Genomic DNA, 20,746 nt, shown 5'->3' with positions numbered 1-20,746 from the left:
GCTGTGTGCCAGCAGCCACGGCCGTCCTCAGGGCTCTCTGCGTTTCAGAGCCAACTGCGGCTCTACAGCCAGCTCCAGCTACCCACGGGAGGGATCCGTGTGTGCGCCCAGCAGAACGAGGGATGCAGCCCGACGGCTGGCAGGACCGAGGACGTGGGGCTGGCAACAGCCCCACAACTCCCAGGCTACCGGCTGCAGCAGCACCGGCACCAAGCCCTGTCCCAGAAGTACGAGATCCCTTCAGCTCTGCTCCAGTAGTGGTCCACACTGCACCTGAGACAGGGTGGGGTGGTGTGGGATGGCCAGGAGGGGGCTTCCTGGCCTTTGAAAAGTGTCAGTTGACTTTTCCAAGCAAATCCACGCGACCAGTCCGTGCATGAAGCGGATCCAAGTGAAAGGACGCTGCCATAGGCAGAACCATTGCATTTTAGGTTGGGAGCGTGTTCGGGCACATGGCAACACAGGCTGTGCCTGGCATGTGCCTTCCACTCCTGCACAGGAGATGCCACTGCAATGCACAAGCCTGTCCAGTGGACCATCTCTCCCATAGTAAAATTTTTAATTCTGAGAAGGTGGGAGCTGGGTTTTGAGAGGACGGATGCTACCAAAGAAAAGACCATCAAATAGCCGGTCTCCTGTACAGGAACCAGGAGGGGTTTGCAGTATACAGAGATGGAACTTTGCACTGCAGAGAGATGGAACCTTTTCTGTTCAATAGTCACAGGCTGTGGCATAAAGGGGAAGAGGCCCAAACCCTCTGCTTTAACTTTATTGTTTTACAGCCCAAACAAGTTACCTGAAAAATAAATGCCCTAAACTTTGAGTGTCAAACACCTTAGTACTGACTGAAATAAAGCAGAAGGTTGGTTGGGTGACAGAATCAGGGAGTGGACTGGGTTAGGAAGGACCTTAAAGATAATTGCATTCCAACCCCGGGCCTTGCTAGGATTCAGTTCCTGCCCAAGCCTTGGCTGGAATAGCTGAGCATTAAACTGATGTAGATACATCACTCTTCTGCTGCTACCTTTGCTCACTGCTTCTAGCATGCTGGGTTTCAAAGGGCACCTTTTACTTCTCTTCGAAGCCAGCTGTTTCCATAGAAGAAATTTTTACTGCAATGTGGCTATTCATCAGAGAAAGGCCATCACCTGCACCCACAGCACTGCCAGTGGAGTGGAGATGAGCACACAGGCTATCCAGGTGAGCAAAAAGTACAAGATGCCTGTGGACAAGATGCCTGGATCATCTGGTATCCCCAAGGAGCTCCCACTGACTACCAAAGAGGGAATTTATTACCATGTACACTTTGCAGAGGGAAATAAAGAGAAAAGACAAGGAGGCCCATCTTTTCAGCAGAGCTTAATAAAAGGCAGAGGTATCATGTTTTTCAAAGAATGAAGATTGGCTCCTGACAGCAGCTGAGGAATGGGTCAGATCTTTGCCATGAACTCCACAGGCTGGGCAGAAGGAAGCACAAAGGCACATAAAGGGATCACCAGCACAAGGACATTGTGACAGGTGCCCTGTCTCTTTCTCATCCCTGAAATGAGTTCAAACTGCTGTATTTGGGACTGAAACACAAAGGACCAGTTAAGGATGACATGGTCTCCCTCCACCTTTCCAAGTGGCAAGCCATGCCTACCTAATCTCTTTGGTGCAGCAATGAGCTACTTCTTGCTTGACAATAGTCAGAGCTGCCTCCAAGGCTGCCAGCATTCTAGGGTGAATTCTCCTGGCCCACAGCTGCTAACACAATCATCAAACCAGCTCTGGGATCTGCTCCACTGTGCCACTCAGCCAGGAACCCACTGCTGCGGCAGTGCTGACCCAAACAGAGCTACAGGAGGACAGCATACGCAAAGGTAACATTTACTGAGAGATACAGAACTGAGTATTATGAAGGACATACATGGATGGAGAGGGCAGCAACACCACTGCAGAGGGCAGCTTGCACCCCCTTCCCAGCATGCCAGGAAAGGAGCTGGATGCTACCGGACAAGTAACACAATGGAGATAACTGTGGCATATGTGTTTGTAACAAACAGACCATTATAACATACATTTCTATGGGATCACATCTAGTGATTATATAAATCCATATAGAGATCACTGTATAAAAACTTTGTAAAAAATACTTTAAAAAAGTGTAAAAATGTGCATTCAAAAGCACGGCCGACACGGACAGCTGGGCTGTAAACATTATACTGAGTGTGCTTGTGGGGGGCGCCTGCGCCACCGAGCCCCGACAGGCCTGCCCACCAGATGGGGCTGCATCAAGTGTTTGTGGTTCTTGGGTTTAGGTTTCCCTCTGGAGCGTGCCAGGAGCAGCAGCAGCCTCTGGGCAGCGTGCTGGTGGGCACTGCCCAGCTGCCACTCCTCAGCCTGCAGCCCCTGCTACCCACGGGCTGCCTGCTCCTTGCAGGACACGCTGTGGCTTTGTGGGTCCCAGGGCTGAGAGCAGGCTGAAGGGTTGTGATGATGTATCACTGGGAGGCTGCCCTCACTGGTACCACCAGCCCTGCTCCCAGGTTCAGCCTCAGAGTACATGGTTGGCAGGTTCCCGATCTTCTCTGTTCCCATGTTTGGTCCATAGTTCCCAAGGAAGCCCACTGGGTCCTGGCTGCACCAGGCCTGGGTGTACAGTTCTTCATACAGTACATACATTAGAGACCCTGGAAGACCCTGTGCCACTGTCTCCTCCTCGTGGCCCCGTGCCACCTTCACTTCTTCTCTAGCTGCTCCAGCAGTGGGTTGGCTTCGCTCTCAGGCGTCTTGATGCTGTCTGTCCGCACGATGCAGGTGGGACGGTGCCGGTTCAGCATCAGGATGAGCTGCTGCCTCTCCTGTTTCAGCTCTTCTATCTGGGCCTTCAGCTCAGCATTCATGAGCTCTAGACGCTCAGACTCCTAGCAGGACAGGAACACAACCGCATGTGACTTTATCTAGCAGGACAAGACACAAGAAACAATTTGGCCAACATGCCACCTCTGCTCGGTGCTGTCCCTCAGCCCCTGCAGCAGGGGAGCAGGCTGAAGACCTGCCAAGGCATCACATCCCTCCAGGCAGTTCATCCCCAGCCCTGCTGCCTCGTGCTTGGCACTTTGTGCCATCACACAGAAACACACAGCCACCAGCTGGGGCAGGTCTCTGCCGCACCCCAGCAAAACCTGTGCCCGGCTGCTTTCCGTGCTCTGGTAAGGTATTTGGGGACAAACCCATGCTTAAGTTTTCACCCAGCCCATCTGTATGCATCTGCCCTTGTGAAATGACTCCTTCCAAGTTGTGTCATCCACCCATGTCTCACCACTGTTTGCAGAAAAACAGCAAGGTGCTGTGACAGATTTTCTGCCCTGGGGTTAGAGATGGAGTGGGCATCTGGCCTCTGAGTGGGAAAATCTTTAGGACTTCAGTCAAGGGGCCAGCACACTGCCAGCCCCTGTCCTGTGCCACACTCATATGGGTGTTCCTGCTCCAGCACCATGGCAGAGCCATTATTATTCCTCTCTCACCACAAGCCTGGAGTCAACCTCCAGCCTTCTCCAGCCCTGGTACCATGGGTAAGCTCTGCCTGGGCATGTACATGGCCACCACCTTCACAGCCTCACCAAAAGCAGGAGCTCTATTTTCCCAGATAAAGGCACTGGAGCAAGGGGTGGCAGAGGGGAAGCTCAGGAGGCAATGCTTCCTGTAGCTGGAGCACTGTTCTAGGGAGGTCCCTGCTGTGCCCTAGGATAGATTGGGACACCCACCCGCTGCAGGAACTCTGTCCTCTCCTTCTTCTTGTTACGACATCGTGCTGCCGCTACTTTGTTTTTCTCCCGGCGCCTTTTCCTCCTCTCTTCTTCCTCATCCAGCTATAACAAGACAGAGAAACCCAGATCAGAGCCAGCAGATGTGGGATGGGGCAGGAGGTAGGGGTGAGCATGTGGCAGCCCCACCCACGGCAGGGCAATGTGGCAGCCACCTGGTCACAGGCCACCAGCAGCACGACTTAATCCTCATGGAACCAGGTATGCTGCTGCTACAGCCTCTACCTCCATGTGCAAACACAGAGAGGGAGACCTGTACCCAGAGCTGAGGAGATGGCTGGTAGGGGACAGACAGCCCTTCACAGGGCTGCTCCCTCCCTGAGAAAGGGAAGGGACAGAATAGAGCTCCCTCCTTGTTTCTACAAGGGTGGTTTGTCACACAGACATCTACAGGCTCAGCTCTGTTAGCACAGACATTGAAAGCATCACACACAGAGCCAAGGACAAGAGGCAGAAAAACCCAGAAGATATCCCAGCTGAGCCTGCCCCATTCCAGTATCTGGGACTGTCTGCTGCATCTTCAGCACTGTCTGAGTCACAGGGCCACCACAGTAAGGTGGGGACAGGTCCTGCATGCCCTGTGAGGGGGCAGGACACAGCACTACCTGCACTGTTTGCCATGACTCAGTTCTCTGTGCTCTTTGACTCAAACCACACAGGCCAAGCCAATAGGCCCTATGAGTCAGAAAACCATAATCAAAGTATTTACTGATATATGCTGCAAGGCCTGTGTAAATGGCCTACATGCCTACATGCTCCTTCAAGAAAAATCTGAGTGCTGGAAAGCCCTGCAAAGTCAGGTTATACTTTGCAGCATGGATAGAGAAGAAAAGGTCCCCAGTGCCTTCATCCACATTTGGCCTGGGTGTCTGAAATTTGAGCTGTCAGACTGAACTGCCTCATTCCTATTGACTGATACCACAAGATCACCCCCCATGCAGACACACCAGCAGTGCCTGATGCCAATGAAGGCTGCAGGGGCCATCATCCACAGTAGACTGTGCACACTGCTAACAGTCACCAACTCCAAAACCCACTAATCAAAACATCCCAGTGTGATGCACAAGGACTGGAAGAAATGTGGACTCAGCAGAGGCAGGATGAAGGGGTGGCTTAAGCAAGCTGCATGTCCTGTACACAGCATGCTGTAGAAGGCAATGTCTGAGCTTTACAGCACTAACAGTTTTGCATCTTTTCTACCTTGCTTTGCAAGCATTATACCACAGTTGCTATTTCAGCTGCAGTGAAAATATTAAGCAAAGCCAGCACAAGCTATGCACAGACTTCCATAATGCCAGGCTGCCACGTAGTGCCATGGGGCACCAATGTACCACACCTGTGAGAACTACAATGGGAACTGCACTGATACGCCCAAGTCCAGTCAGAAATGGACAGCTCACACTGCACCCACATAAATTAGATGTGACAGGTTAGCAGGAGTAATCTGGAAGGCACTAACTCTACATTTGACTTCCAGGTCTTATAAAAGTTCCTGACAGAAATTAAGAGGAGGTGGACATCAGGGTAGATGCAATTCCCCTCTGCACATTTACCAACTACTCATCTACCCCTAAGACAGCTTCCCGGTCTGTTAGTTCCAGGATTACTAGGAGAGTGCATAGAAGTCATTTGTGCTCACAGCTCCAAAGCTCAAAAAACACCCCCAAACTTGGCTTCAAAAGTACATCTTGGGGCCTAACAGCAACTGGAAGAGCAACCAGCAACTGCACCAGCCCTGGAAACTGCCTGACATTTCCATGCCCTGTTGGTCTATTCAACCAGAATTACAGAATAAATGACCCTCCACCCCACAGAGGGCCCAGCAAAGGTCTGTGTCCTTTAGATGGAATACAGATGTCCAAGGAAGGTGGCTCAACACAGACAGAAGAAGCTTGAACCCTTGGTTCTGTATTTTGAGCACAGCTCCTGTAGCTTCATAGAAAATAGAAAGGTTTGAATAAGATCTTAAAGATCACTTAGTGTCAACCCCCCTACCATAGGCAGGGACCTCTTCCAGTACAGCAGTTGCTAAAAGCCCTGTCCAGCCTAGTCTTGAACACTTCCAGGTATGAGGAATCCACAAATTCTCAGTGCTGAGAAGTTCTCTTTTCAAGACAGCAGGTTTTTTTCCCATCTGCTTCTGCTTGATTTCAATTCAAAAAGGTGACACAGCCCTGGTGCTGAGGGTTAGGAGGTTATTGAGAGGCACATGGGACAGTGATGATGTGTCACCCAATAGCACTTCCCAGCAGCTGATCTCCAGGGGATGGATCCCTGTGGGTAGAAGTCCCTGTGGGGATGCCTCCTGAACTGCTTCAGTCAGCAGCCTCAGAGACTGAGGTGATCATCTGCCTAAGGGGCACGGCTCAGTCCCAGAGGAGCACCCCAGGTGGGATTCAGTGGTGGAGGAGCCCAGCAGCATCTGTCTACAGCTGTCCAAGAGGAGAGCAGCTTTCCCAGTGGGGCTGTCCATCACCCTGCAGAGAAGCTGACCCCCAACACGCACTGGGTGGGTTTTGTGTGTGTCCCCAGGCACACAGACCCCAATGCCAGGAGATGCTGGTGCCCCCAGCAGAGCAGAGAGAGATGCCTTGGCCAGGCTCATGGCAGGCAGCCTGTCCTGCCAGGCACCACAGAGTGGCACACCAGCACCCAGCATTCCTGGGCTCCAGCACCCTGCAAGAGGAAAGCAGCTGCAGGCTGCATTGCAAAACTGTGCGTGGGCAGCTTCTTGGCTACTCATGGGATAAGCAGCTACTGCAACAGCTCCCTCAGGCTTTTGCTGCAAAGCCTTGCCAAGGGCAGCTCCATTTGCTGTCTTCAACTCCTCAGCTTCATGGGCCATGCAGGGGAGGAACCAGCTGCATGGAAAGTAGCTGAGCAAGGGCTGTCTGGGTTTTCTCTTAGCTTTCCTCCACATTGTGCCTCAACAGCTGGCTCAGAGGACAATCAGCAATTCCAGTACCTGCTGTGGGGCAGAACTGCCCTGTCCCTGTCACACAGATGCCAGTGACATCACATACCCATGCCCACAAAAAGCAAACGCAGTGGCTGCAGGGCCAGCTCAGAGGTGCCCAAAATGCCCCAGAAAAGGAGCTGAGCCTGGAAAGACAGCATAGCCACAGAGTCACCCTCTTTCTTCCCCAAGCCATGAAGCAAGGCAGGCACTGCAGACCATTTGCTAGATTAATACCCAGGCCAAGAGCTTGGAAGAGAATTTGGCTTCAGCTGCAAATCCGTGACTGCTTTGCCCACAGAGGAACGAAAGCCATCAGCATGCCCAGGGCCTCACAATGGCCTCCCACAGTATCCTAGCCTCAGCTCTTCCCTCTGCAGAGCTGTCCAGCCCTTCCCAGGCAACCTCCAGGCTGCACAAGCTGACTGGACACTCTCTTGGGCACAGAGCTCCTGTGCAAGGTGCTCAGATGAGCTACATCATACCAGTTCTACCCACAGGAGTCCACCTCAAACAGCTGGGGGGAAAGAACAGGGATGCTCTGCACAGGTGGCTGCTGCTGAGCTTCTGCTAAAAAATTGGGCTAAATCAAGTGTCAGCACCATTTGGAGAGGAGGTTACCCCCTGGAACTCCTATTTTACTCCTTTCAGCTCTCAGCTCATCACAGGCAGCTTTTCACATCATCCAGCACCTCCATGCTCATGCTGCTAGAGAACACACATCACCCCATCCTCATATGTCATCATCTGAGGTAACCTCACCCAGAGCAAATGCTGTTCAGAAGGCTGTATATTGGACCTTCTAACAGCAGCCAGCACCTTCGCCACCATGGGACCTCCGAAATGGTGCATTCCCAGCTCCATCTGCAGGCAGTAGGAGGTGCAAACACTCACCACCAGCTCAGCCAGAGTCAAAGACCAGACAACCAACACATGGGACATAAGGAAAACACTGCCCAAGCATTTCCCTGGTCCCTTCAGCCTGGTTCTGACATGGCAGCCTGTGGTACCAAGCAGAAACCACCCATTTTCCCCATCCCAGGAAAATCAAGGTGAAGCCAGGGCCCACCTCAAGCAATGGGGCAGGGGCAGCTCCCAGTCAGCAGCACCTGCAGCACAGGCTGAGTCACTGCTCCACACACCCCATTCCTGCTGGAAAGGCAACACAAATGACAGAAGCACCAAGGGCTTGTTGACATGGGTGACAGGCTGTGTGACTTCTACTCTGGGTGCATGCCCCAACCTAGGGACATGTTGGCTGCAGCAGACCCCATTCCACACGCAGAGTTTGAGTTCAGATGGCTGCCAATTGCTGCACTGGACCAGGTCTGGGATGCTGAGGCCACCACTGCCAGCCAGGGACAGGAAATCAGGCAGGGAGGAGAGGCAGCTAGTGGAGCAGCTGCTAACATGCATGCACATCACCAAACAGGGAGCTTATAAAACACACTGCTGGCCACTGCTACTACAGCCAAGCACAGGCAGGAGGGAAACCCACACAAATACAGATACCAGCCCTGCAGGGCCACCTGCAGCCAGCAGCCTCCAATACTCACCTCGCTTTTGACAGGCTGGGGTCTCTTGCCAAGCTTCACCTCCAGGAACTGGAGAGGCGAGATCATGGCCCCGATGTTGCGGATGTCGGCGCACTTGAGCTCCTCGGCGGTCAGGGCTGTGCCCGGCAGCCCCGTCAGGGGGCCCAGCCCAGGCAGCGCTCCGGCCGTCAGCGACGGGTCGGGGATCTGCCCTGGCATCATAGCAGGGGACGCGGCTTCCTGGGCTGCAGGGGGACAGACACATCCCATTACAACCCAGTGACAGGGCCTCGTCACACAGCACAGGACTAACTCATCCTACAGTCCCATCACCTACAGGGGTATGAAGCAAGGCCGACATTCTCCCCCAGGAAGGGCAACAGCAGAGAATAAGCAGAATCTGTATTATAGAAACCAAATATATGAATCCTGCGAGGAAGAATAGGCCACTGGGGTGTAGATCAGGAAGGGAAGAGACCTGAGAGGCAAAGCACCAGAAGAACAGGAGCTGGCTGCAATGACAGTGATGTGATCCCATGGACACCTTTCTCTGGAGAAAAGGAGATCAAGGTTTGCTTTTAGCTGAATTTTGATTAATTAATGTGTGGATTATTAGTACAAGAAGAAAATGGCACAAATAGGACTATAATATGCCCTAGGCTGGATTCTTTCTGGGCAGGCTCAGCCACTGGTCAGGGCTGGAACACAGCACACAAAGACCACAGATAAAACTGCAAGAAAAAATACCCGCCACTGTACAAACATCTCTCAGCACAGACATGAGGAAACAAAGGCTGGAGGGGAAGGGAAATGGTGCAAGGTTCAAAAGTCCTCTTCTATCATGAAAGAAAAAAAGTGAGAATAGGATCAAGGCAAACTTCAGCAAGTCACTTATTTTACTCCTTTTTGATGAAAAGGAGTTATCAATAACTATGAAGAACAAGCAGCAAAGATATAATAAAATTAAACCTAAAATGGGAAGTCCATAGAGCTGGAGCTGTTACATCAGTCCAAAAGCCATTGGAGCAGATGGCTGTTGGCTGCAATGCAGGTACATCCCTGCTGTGCAACTGGCCTGGGACATTCACAAGTTACCTACTTACAACATTCACTGCTGTCCACACAGCTGCCATTTTCCCCTCTTCTTCAACTCAACCACGTCCCAGTGTGTGTGCACTGCTCAACCACGTCCCAGTGTGTGTGCACTGCTCTCCTTGCCCTACCCACCCAGAGAAGTCCTAGCACACTGTAGGAGCCTCCAGGCACCCACCCCATTCTGCCCCTGTGCAGGAGGTACCAACACAGCAGGGACCAGCAATGTCAGGAGAGAAACAGACTAAAGGAGTGGACCCATAATCTCTGTGTGCAGCTTCCTGCAACCACAAGAGCCAGTCAGAAGGCAGGATTCAGCAAACAGCTGGGGAAACTCATGGAGGCTCTCACAGCACCAAGTGTCAGAGAAAGGAGGAGCCTTAAATGAGGGATAACAGGCACTTGCCCTGCTCTTTCCAAAGCATCCACTCTCATCTCCTGAGGGACCAGGTAACAGGAGATACAGATTTCTGGCCCAGGCAGTAGAGCTGTGCAGACTCACACACACTCAGCCAAGCCAGCTGCTACAGCTGCTCAGCATTTGCCATCCTAGGGAGACAAATCTATGTCAGTACCAGGCTGAAGACTTGAGTAAAGCTGCATGTGAGATAGAACTGCTGGATCACAGAATCACAGAACAGCTGAGGCTGGGAGGGATCTCTGGAGATTGCCTGGTCCAACTGCCCTGCTCAGGTGGAGTCAGTGGGAGCAGGCTGAACAGGGTTAATCATGACAAACAGAGAAGTTAAGGATTTCTTGGCACTGGCACATCCCTTTTCCCATGAGATTATTTAATATATTTGTTAATGTGAAGGAACCAGAGATAAGCAGCAGAAGGAGAGGAAAAACAAGCATAGAGGCTAGTCAAGGGCAGAGAGGCTAATGCAAGCTCCACAGCATCCAGCACGGGTGCTCTGCAAGCTGCATTGGTGTGACAGGCAGACTGATTTGCAGCAGAGAGTGTCTTCAACCTGCAGTGAGCTGTCAAACAGTCTAATCTGCCAATGAAGAGGTCCAGGTGTCAGCATGAGATGTCCCCTGGCAGGGTTTGCTCAGCTGTGACCAAGAAGACTTGGGAAAGAGCAGGGAAAGCAGACACAGCAAGACAGAAACCATAAAGGGGAATCAAGCCCTCTGCTCCAGTCATCCTTTAGGAGACTAGAAAAGGGGAGAGCAAGCCAGTGTTCAGCAGTGCTGGGAGCACTGCTGTGGGGAGAGGAAGCTGGGCAGGGAGGAGGTGATCTGCATAAGGTCATTAAAGCCTGAAGAGAAGACAGGAAAGACAGACAAGTAACTTCCCAAGAGAAGAGATACTCCCTGATGAAATGGACTCTTGCCTATTTGGTGACAGAAAAGAAAGACAAAATACTTGGTAATGATACTTGACCTCCAAAAAGACTACAAGTCAACTCCATGAGACTGCAAGGACCTAAGCTGATGCAAAGTATTCATTCTTCCACAGAGATCTCTAAACTAGAAAAATGTAATTCCACATTTGCAGTGCAATCTTGTACTGACATCTTGTACCAGAATCTGCACCAACATCTTCTAAGGTGCCCAGAGATGCCCAATGCAGCTGGGCTCTGAAGCTGCAAGCTATACCTCCCTCCCCCTTCCTTTCAGGCCTACACAAGGCTAAGATGCTCCACTGCTCCAGAAATAAGTACCATCACACCCTTAGGCTGCACTCCAGACAGGAAAACACAAGTCATTTAGGGAATGTGGCTAAATCCCAACCACCTTCCTCAGAGATCATCCCTCTACAGCAGGAAGGCACCTGGTCAATGAGGTGGATGACAAAGGGGAGGTGAATCCAGAGGTTCTTCCCAGGACCCCCTGACACAAGACAGAGCTGTATGGGGTTAAATCCAGTCTACCATTTTGGGATAGCTGCATACACTACAGAGCTGGCCATTTCCCTGATGCTGCCACCAAGGTGACATGCTGTGGCACTGGGGAAGACACCTGCCAACAGCAGCAGAGCCCAAGCCAGCAATCCCACAGATGTCCATCCCCAGCTTGAACAGTTTATGTCAAAATTTAAAAAAATAAAATAGAAAAATAATCAGTAGCAAAAGTATATGAGCAGCCACTTGAAGTCTCTCACAGACTGATTTGGGGCCCTGACCCACCCTTTCACAGGCTTCAGCATGAGAATTGACTTGAACCCAGCACTGGATGCTAAAATCTGTTCTGGACTTGGAGGACTTGGTTTTAATTTATTCATAGAATCACAGAATATGCTGAGTTGGAGGGACCCATCAGGATCATCGAGTCCAGCTCCTGACACTGCACAGGATAGCCCAAGAATCACACCATGTGCCTTAGACTGTTGTCCAGACACTTACTGAACTCTGTCAGGCTTGGTTCTGTGACTACTTCCTTGTGGAGCCTGTTCTAGCACCCAACCACCCTCTGGATGAAAAACCTTTTTCTGATATCCAACCTAAACCTCCTCTGCCTCAGCTTCATGCCATTTCCTCAAGTCCTGTCACTGGTCACAAGAGTACCTGCCCCTCCTCTTCCCCTCACAGGGAAGTTGTAACTGCAGTGAGGTCTCCCCTCAGTCTCTTCTTCTCTAGGCTAAACAGACCAAGTGACCTCAGCCACTCCTCATACAGTTTCTCCTCCAGGCCCTTCACCATCCTCATGGCCCTCCTTTGGATGCCCTCTAATGGCTTCACCTCTTTTCTCTATTGTGGTGCCCAAAACTGCTCACAGCATTCAAGGCAAGGCCACATGTGTGTGGAGCAGAGCAGGACAATCCCCTCCCTTGACTGGCTGGCCATGCTGTGCTTAATTTTCTTCCATCATGACATGCAGCTGACAGCACCCAGGCTAGACAGTCCAGGTCCTCAGGCAGACTGAATATAAGGTCACTGCAGTTTTTGAAATAAGGAGCAAGGAGAAACCCATTCTTTGGGCTGTGGGCCAACCTGACCACTGAGCACCCTCCCCATGCACTCCTGAGCCTGGGGCAGGTCCCTGAGGACAAGTGGCTAAAGATTTGAGAAACCACTTTTTTTCCTCCAGCACATCTTCTCCTTCTGCATCTTTGATCTGGTAGCTTGATAGGCCTTGAATTAGCCTCTGTACCAGTGTAACACACAACACAGGTCAGAGTGAAGGGGCTGGCCCAGTATCCAATATGCTCTAAAAATTTATCCTGGATCCAGGGACTGCAGTGCCAAAGCCCACATCACACCTGCATCAGTGGAAACTAAATTTTAAGCTCATCAAACCAAAGTGCCAGAAGCCTTCTGGATAACCATAAACCTGCACATTAAGATGAGCTGAGAACTAGGTAGAAAGGGGGGAAAGTGTCTTCTACAGGTGAGAGCTTGCTCAGGGGCCAGAAAGCTCAGGAGCACATTGAGAACTGCCAAGAGTCAAGCTGAGGTAAGCCTTGGGGAGGAACGTAACACCATTCCCAGCAGGGCTATAACCATGGAAATAGAAAGGAATGAGGAGAGGTGCCATCCCTGTCTGCAGAGCAGGGGTGCAGTAACAGATCATCTCCCCAATTCTTGAGGGCCCTCAGCCCCAGGCACTGTCACTGCTGCTGATTGAAAGGACTCGAACAAACTCCAAGTTTGTTCCACTCCTTTGCTTCTTCCTAATGTAAGCACAACTTTCTTTTCACCCCAAGTCCCAGATACTTTCCCATTCTTATCTGGTGAGTGCCAGAGCTAAGTTGATAACGTAAAAAAGCCAGAGTATGGAATTCTATTTATTACTTTCATCTTCCTCCCAAAGCTGTTATCCTGGCAGACATGGACATGCCTACCTATAGCTCCAGCATACTGGTACCACGTTCACATGGTAGGGCAGAACTTTAAAGCTCAGGATCTGAGTTTGATCTTTTAGTTGCAGCTCTTCAACAGCCACCTCTGGCTGGATGGGGTGAATACAGCTGGTGCCTTGCCAATTCTTAATTGGTTTCTGGATATTCCCTTGCAGCATTTGCTATTTCTAAGGCACATGAACCAACTCACCTCTATATTCATTCTTTCTAACATAGTGCTTTAGTTGGGATTCTTATTATATTTTTTTTTTCTTTTCAGAACTGATAAATAACACAGCCTTTTTCCCTCAATGCCAGATGGTGTTTCAACATCTCCTTACACGAGCTTGGAAATGTCATGTCTTCAGTACAACCTAGCTTTCTGCTGTCCTGTATTTGAACCCCACAATTCTTTTGTATGCATTGTAACAGCTATGCTTTTGCACATAATGAAGCCAATAGCAACACATCAAGGGGAAAGAGAATGTGCAGTCTTGCACAGGACCATTGGATCAGCATGACACCAGCTTCTTGAGTTTACATTCACTATTACTCTGCCTTCTGCACCAACACTATTCATTGTTTTGTGCCATGACATCAAGATGCTCCAGAGTGAATTAGGAGAGAGAAGGCTTTCTTACAACTTCAGTTCAATGATTAATACTTTACACCATTCATTGCTCTGTTCAGCAACCATCTTTGCAGCAAAAATCTGGTCAACACATGATTTCACTGGTCAAAATTTAGTTTTTATTTCTTAGCTTTGCCTCTACACTCCCTTATTCTGGTTAAAATGCTGTAACACAAGACTTGACCTCTTGCCGAAATGTCTGTAAACCCTCCTGATAATTGCAGTAACTTTTGCATCCTTGCTTTGGCACTGTTCTTCCTGTGGACTTAATCAACTCAGTTATTTTATCAGCAGTCTCATACTCAAAAAGCTGACAGCAGTACAGCTTTCTTTGCTCACCTTGGTTTTTCTGCATCTTTCCCACCAGTTTCAAGTGTTTGCATGCTTTGTTCCCTAATTATGTCCCTATGGTCAGCATTCTGTGACACTGGTTGATTTAATATTTCTTAAAGGCAGCACCCATTACTCTTAGTTTTTCTCCTACTGCCAGAGTCTGTTATCTTCTGGAAACCACAGCCTAGAGGGAAGAAGCTTTACCAAGTTGTTTCTGTCCCATACAGTTGCCCAGCTTCCTCAGTGACACTGCCCCCACGTACCTTTCTATTCTTTCTCCTGCAGTTCTAATCTTCACGTTCTTGGGCTTTTTTTTTTTTAATGGGTTGGGTTTTTTCCTCTTCCTATACTGATTTGTCTGCTGCTTTTTCAGGGGACTCTTTGGGTTTGTGTTTGGTTTTTTTTTTTTAAGAAGCTGATGTTTGCACAGCAGTTACAGCATAAATCTAACATGTGTAGGCATAATTCGTATAGCCCAGGGAGCTTGTGCTCCCCTTGCTAGCCTGTATTCACACCCCTCCTGCCACCTCCTCACTGCTATTCTTACCCAGACTAAAACTGGCACAGGAATGCCTACCTGTGTTGAAATCATGCATTCAATTCCCTGCACACAGACTGCCTCAGTTTGTATCCATCATCCTATGCATCCAGAGGTGTTGTTTGTTTCTTTAAAAACCAAATGCAGCTGCTACTGTTGTACCGTGAGCATCATCCTGCAGAGATGGCCATGACATCCCAAAGCAGGCTCTGACAGTCACACTTCAATTTAACTTGTCATTACTGCCTTATCTCTGGTGTCAGCTTCCTTGGTGAGAGTGAGGACTATTTGCAGCCTTATTATCAGTTTTGCTGTCTATAATACAATCACAGTTTCTTACAACATAAGCTATTTCACATGTGCTGACATTTATAATGGCTGATCCAAGTACCCTTTTGATGCTCAGAGAGCCAGTCTAGCATCTAATATTGCCAGCCAGCAGATTCTGACACTCTGTACCTACCAGCATGTTTCTCTTTTGCCCATGTTAAGCACTGCACTAAGGCATAGTCTGTCCTACCAGCCCTTCTCCATGCTGCCTGCAGAATAAAGGCCATGCTTGCCTGCTATTCTCTCAGCAGGCTCAGCCTGGGTGCCTGCCATTGCTTGTCAGCTGCCACGCATCAGAGCACTGCTGGAGTCTGTAAGCCCCATACAAGCAATCTTTGAACTCTTCATCAGTGTGTTAGCACCTAGCACAACATTGCCATTTGTATGTACTGTCTTGGAGCACCTAAGTCACAGTAACTGGCCTTTCATCTGCTCCTGGCCAACAGGGAACAATAATTCTGATTTGGAGATCAGAAGCAGCACTACTAGCATATAGTTCCTTAGATTCTATTCTGCTTTGCTGCCATTTTAAATTTTTTTTTAACTCCTGGCTATCAAGCTACTTCAGTCTGTATGTCACACATTGAATCTATCTAGTTCCTTCTGTGAGCAGAAGGATGATTTATAGGAAAGCCCTTTCCTGACATACCCAACTTCTCATGAACCAAGAATGTAACTTCTGAAACAAAGACAGGGCAGTTGTCTACCACTCTTTCTCTGAAGCTCTGAGCCACTTGCTTTTTTCCATCTGGACTCTTCTGAGGAGACTGCAGAGTGCTGATGATCTGAAGCCTACAGACCTTCTTCCACTTCCACTTCAAGGTTCAGGCCCCAGTGGGAACAGATGAAGGCAGAAAGACACTACCCCATATTCCCAGTGCCACAAGTACCTTCCCATGCAATTAGAGCTTTCTTCTGCTATCTAAAACATGAGACTCTCCCATTGCCACACAATTCTATCCGCTCTAGAGGTATTTAATTTTGAGTAGCACCTTACAGTCATACCTTCTGGCTAGCTGCTTCTGCTCTGCACTGTTAAAAACAGAAACTTGCAGGGCCAGTGCCAAGCACCCCAGTGATCAAAGTTATTTGCCAAACATCAGAACACAGCAGCAGACAAGCCCTTTGGGGGTAACCAGTCTTTTCAGGTCCCCATGCAGTAGCTCTGGCAAACATGGACTTTAACTACAGCCATGGTGTATTCATTCAATCAGTTGCTGAACCTGTTGATGCCAAGGAACCCACCACCTATAGCATACTGAAAAGCTGCAGTGACACCAGCTGGGATAAAAACGCCTATGTCTCTCTCTACTGAGCACCTAACATTACTTACTGTTTTATGGCATCACAGAAGTCCCCCTTGTTGAAAGGCCAGGTAAAGGCATGCTCACAGCATGGCCCATCAAGAGCACTGAGGCAGAGCACAGCACCTCAGAATGCAGGATGCTGCAGTACCTCACTACTCACTGTAGTGCCCCCACACCCCATTTTCCATCCCGGGAGGGAGAGACAGCTCCTACAACCAGGTTCTAGGATTGCAGGTCCAAAGACTCATCTGTGCCCTTCCCACAGACACTCCAAGCTGTCATTCTTGCTGTTCCTTTCCTCCCACAGGCAACCCCACGTGGTGGGAGAAGAGTTGCAGGGCTTGTGAACTCCCATACATGTAACCTCCCACCCCTAGTTCAGAGTGAGTGGGGGGCCACAATGCTGAACAGGAGGAGCTATGAAGAACTGTTCCTCAGGAGGTGGAATTCTAAACCTACTTCATGAGTGGGAACATTCTGGCTCAGTCCTGCACTTCTAGCTGGCAGGAGGATCATCCGAGTCATTGACAGACAGAGGGCTATGAGAAGCTTTCTAAAAACAGGAATGCAAAGAGCCCTGCTGCCCTCCCTCCTCTCTTCCATTAGGGAAGCTCAGAGCTTCCTACATGTGCACACGGGGCAGCCCAGAGCAGATAGCATCTCCTTGGCAGAAATGCCATTTTGCAGCCCTTGTCCAGCTGAGTCTCACCATTAGGCCTCCACACCTGCCTGTCTAATGCTTTGACTTCTTGTCCCTTTTGTGAGGAGGGGGGATACTGGTTCTCCAGTCCTCAGCCTTAGAAATAATCTCCATTTGCCATTAGCAAAGCAGTCAGCTCACAGCCCTTCCTCCCTGAGCATTTTCCTCCATACCTTCACAGGGCAGCAAAAAGCTCCAGTTTAGCTGCTCCCACCACTGCAATGCAGCGATTGACTTCCAAGCAACCTGCGACAGCAGGGTTTTGTACAGCACCTACCATAGCAAGGCTCCCCTACTGCCATAGTTAATTGCAATAACTGCAAAAAAATGTCATTACGTATCACAGTATTATTAAGATTGCAATTAATTATTTGAGGTTGCACCACCCACTGGACAGCAGTGCAGAGCAGGAAGGTAAAAGTTAGACTATTTGTACCTGAAGCAGCTCAAAGGGATTTGAGAAGGAAGGAATATCCTGGTCTGAGAAAACCTCAGTGTCTGAGCTGCAGCCTAACAACTGACTTGTTGAAATCACCAAGGACCTTCCATAACCACATGTGGTCAGGGCTAGAACCTTCTTCAAGAAGACAATCGTGCTCCAGCACAAAGCTCTGCCCTCAGGGGCCAAGGACAGCCTCAGAGATGACAGCCCCCACACCCCCTACAAACTCCTCAAAATTATGCCTTAAATGCCAGGGTCATCCACAAAGACCTCTAATCCATATAAAGACCAGCTCTGGCTAGTTTGCAGCAGCACTGCTCAGCTCAGAGGCCTGTATGTGCCTTCAGCTCTCTGTCTGCATGTTAAAATAGCCTGCAATGTTTGGACTGATGCTCTGGACAGTCCAAGCAACTGAGACATGCAGCCAAAGACAGATGGCATCAGGTTTGCAGTGCCCCCTCCTAGCTGCACGGCACTGCAGGATACGTACACATGCTGGCAAGGGGTCCCACGCCTCACCATGGCTCTGCCTCCCTTGCTCTTGAGGCCAGGCCCACTAGGAACAGCCACTACAGTGAAAAGAGCCTCTTACAGCTTCACATTCAAGGCACTGCATGCTGCCAAGAACCTGGCCCAGGCAATGCAGCTGAAGTAGCAAACACTAGCACAGGGAAGGAGACCACAGAACAGATGCTCAGTGCTCCTTGAGCAGTTGGACACACTGCTCAGATGGACAGGGCAGGAGGAGGCAAGAGGTCTGAGGGAGTATTTACTCCTCCTTGGCAAGGAATGTAGCACAGGGACCTCTGCATCCTGTAAGGAGGGAAATACTCAACTGTGAAGATGCAGAAAAAGCATCCATAGGCATCTCAATGAGGAAGCAGAGGCAATAACCTGCACACTAATTCGGCAGATTTTGTAAATTCCACAGACACCAGGGGCAACCAATTGCTGCATGATCCAGTAACGATGTGGATGGCAGCTCCTGCACCCACACACTCATCCCCTAGATGGGCAGGTTTTTGCATTTTTAAATCACTAGGACTAATACTAAGAATCTGAACTCCAAAGACTGCCATTCACAGATGCCCTCACACAAGCTTTTAGCAACAAATTCCCAGGGCATACTCTGTCAAGAGAGCCTCCACACACAGATTTTTATGCAAGTTTTCCCAAAACTAGCTAAAAAATCCTGGTTTGAGCTGCAGAAGCATTTGCTTCTGCTGAGTTCTTGGAGTCCAAGCACACACACACACACACACTCACAGTTTGGCAGTGGTTGTGTTCCAGGGCTGGTAATGCAAGCCATGGAGCAGGCTGCCAAGACAAGCAAGAGAACGAGCCAGGCCCTGTTTCATTGGCCACCATACGCTGCATATGGCCCTGGAACCAGCCAGCACAGTGTTCTCACCCTCCTTGAAGGCATAGGAGACTCTGTGTTTTCAAATACACCTCCACAGGGCCTTCATTAAAGGAAAATGGAAACATAATGTAGCTCTCGTTCCCCTGGTATTTCTCCCTTTCCCCCAATTTGCTCTCAAACCTATTTCCCTTCCATGGAAAAAAGAAAAGTGCCTCCTGGAGCAGAGCGTGCAAAAGAATGCAACTTCCATTCAACTCCATGCCTGACTGCTAAAGCGGACTTGGGACCGCGCGGCGGGGGCACCTCCAGGGCCCCTTTCCTTCCCCGGGCCTCCCGGGCTGGAGACACGGCTGGCGACAGCAGGGCCGGCAGCGGCGGGGACCCGCGCCCCTCACCTGCGCGCCCAGCCGGCAGGTGAAGGGAGGGAGGCAGCGGCGCCTGAGGAGCGGGGGAGGCCGCCCCCGCCGCCCCGCAGCTCCTCGGTGCGGCAGCAGCCCCGAGCCCGGCACCTCCAGCCCCCGCGCGTCGCGGGCTGCGGGGGCAGCAGCCCGGCTCTGAGCCGCCCATGCGGCTGTGCCCGCCCCCGCGCAGGGTCTGCCGGCATCTCCGCCGTGCGCCCGGCCGCCCGGACAGCGGCAACCTGCCCGCTGCCGCGGGACACGGGATGCTCCTCCGGGCGCCCCCCGCTCCAGCCCCCGCCGCCGCTGTCCGCCACCCCCGCGGAGCCCCGCGCCGCCGCCCGCCCCTGCCGCAGTCCCGGCCCGCCCGGCGCGTCCCCCGCCCGCGCCCGTACCCACCGTGCAGAGCGACCGGGCTGCCGGGGTGCCCGCGGGGCCCGGCCGTAGGGGCCGGGCGCGGGCTGCAGGCTCAGCCCCGCCGCCTCCGCCGCTGCCCCGACCCCCGGGCCCCGCCGGGTGCCGATGTGGGTGCCGGGTGCCGGCCGCCGCCGGGGCGCCTCGGCCCGCCACCGCCCGCCGCCCCGGTACGCGCCTCCCGCAGGCTGTGGCAGGCGGCGGGGTGGGTTGCATCAGCCCCGGTTATATAGCGGCCCCTGGGCTGCGGGGAGGGGTCGGGAATGCGGAACCGGCCGGGCTGCCAGCGCCACACGTCAGGGAGGGCGGGGGAGCGGGGCCGCGGGGCGGGGAGCGCCGCGCAGGGGTGGGACCAGCCCGGGCACCTCGACATCCCGCACCTCGGCATCCCGCACCCCACGGCCAGGCGTCCCACACCTCATGGCCCGGCATCTCCGCATCCTGCACCCCGGGACTCCGCACCCGGCACCCCTCGGCCACCCTCTGCCCTCGCAGCCGGCATCCCCGCACGCTCCCGCAGCTCTTGACCCCTCCGCACCACGGCGCCTCCGGACCTCGCACCCCGACTGGGTGCGCATCTTCCCCGCGCTCCTATTGCGCCCCTCCGCACACTCTCTGCTTCCCTCCGGTCGCTCTCGTTCCCCGGCGCACGCCTGGACACCGTCCCGGGCAGCTGCCACAGCCGTGCCCGAGCTAGCCCGATTTGTGCGGAGCCTCCGTTCCTCAGTCCCGAGCCTGGGAAAAAGAGGCAAAGGACCAGAGAGACTATCCAGTGCTCCCAAGCATCAAGCACACCTCACCCAGGGCAGCAAAGGCACAGGGGCAGGGGTTCAGGGCTGCAGGGTCACTCCACTGTCCTGTGGGAGGCAAGAACCCTCTCATCTCATCCCTCCCCAGCCTGGCCGGCTCATGCCCCACACAACACTGGCTCCCTCATACAAGGGCTGAGGGCTGTCAGCCCCAGCTCCACCACTCCCTTGACTCTTGGCCTGGAGAGTAACCAGGCAGAAGCAGAGGGGTTCAAGGCACCTCTTCCCAGCTGTTTTGTTTCCTTATCATCAATGGGATGTCAGGATGAGACATTGCCAGAAGCACAGGTACACCCATGGTGCCC

The 20,746-nt window shown here is 51.8% G+C and overlaps 1 protein-coding gene across 2 annotated transcripts; it reads right to left on the bottom strand.

The window, feature by feature from the left end:
• Positions 1 to 1,853: 1,853 nt before the first annotated feature.
• Positions 1,854 to 19,934, bottom strand: JDP2 (Jun dimerization protein 2). 2 transcript variants are annotated; one of them, XM_054635581.2, is made up of 4 exons: positions 19,618 to 19,757; positions 8,322 to 8,545; positions 3,750 to 3,854; positions 1,854 to 2,906 (listed from the first exon to the last, which is right to left on the bottom strand). In XM_054635581.2, the coding sequence occupies exons 2-4, from the start codon at positions 8,520 to 8,522 to the stop codon at positions 2,721 to 2,723; spliced, it is 492 nt and encodes a 163-aa protein (XP_054491556.1). In that variant the 5' UTR covers positions 8,523 to 8,545; positions 19,618 to 19,757; the 3' UTR covers positions 1,854 to 2,720. The 2 variants fall into 2 exon arrangements, with proteins under 2 accessions (XP_054491556.1, XP_077036620.1); XM_077180505.1 differs by lacking the exon at positions 8,322 to 8,545 and having other exon boundaries at positions 19,618 to 19,934.
• Positions 19,935 to 20,746: the final 812 nt, after the last annotated feature.

This window comes from Agelaius phoeniceus, chromosome 6 (genome assembly GCF_051311805.1).
Source record: "Agelaius phoeniceus isolate bAgePho1 chromosome 6, bAgePho1.hap1, whole genome shotgun sequence".
NCBI classification, from domain to species: Eukaryota; Metazoa; Chordata; class Aves; order Passeriformes; family Icteridae; genus Agelaius; species Agelaius phoeniceus.
The sequence above is the reverse complement of the archived record's forward strand: the minus strand, read 5'-3'. Positions and strand labels throughout refer to the sequence as shown.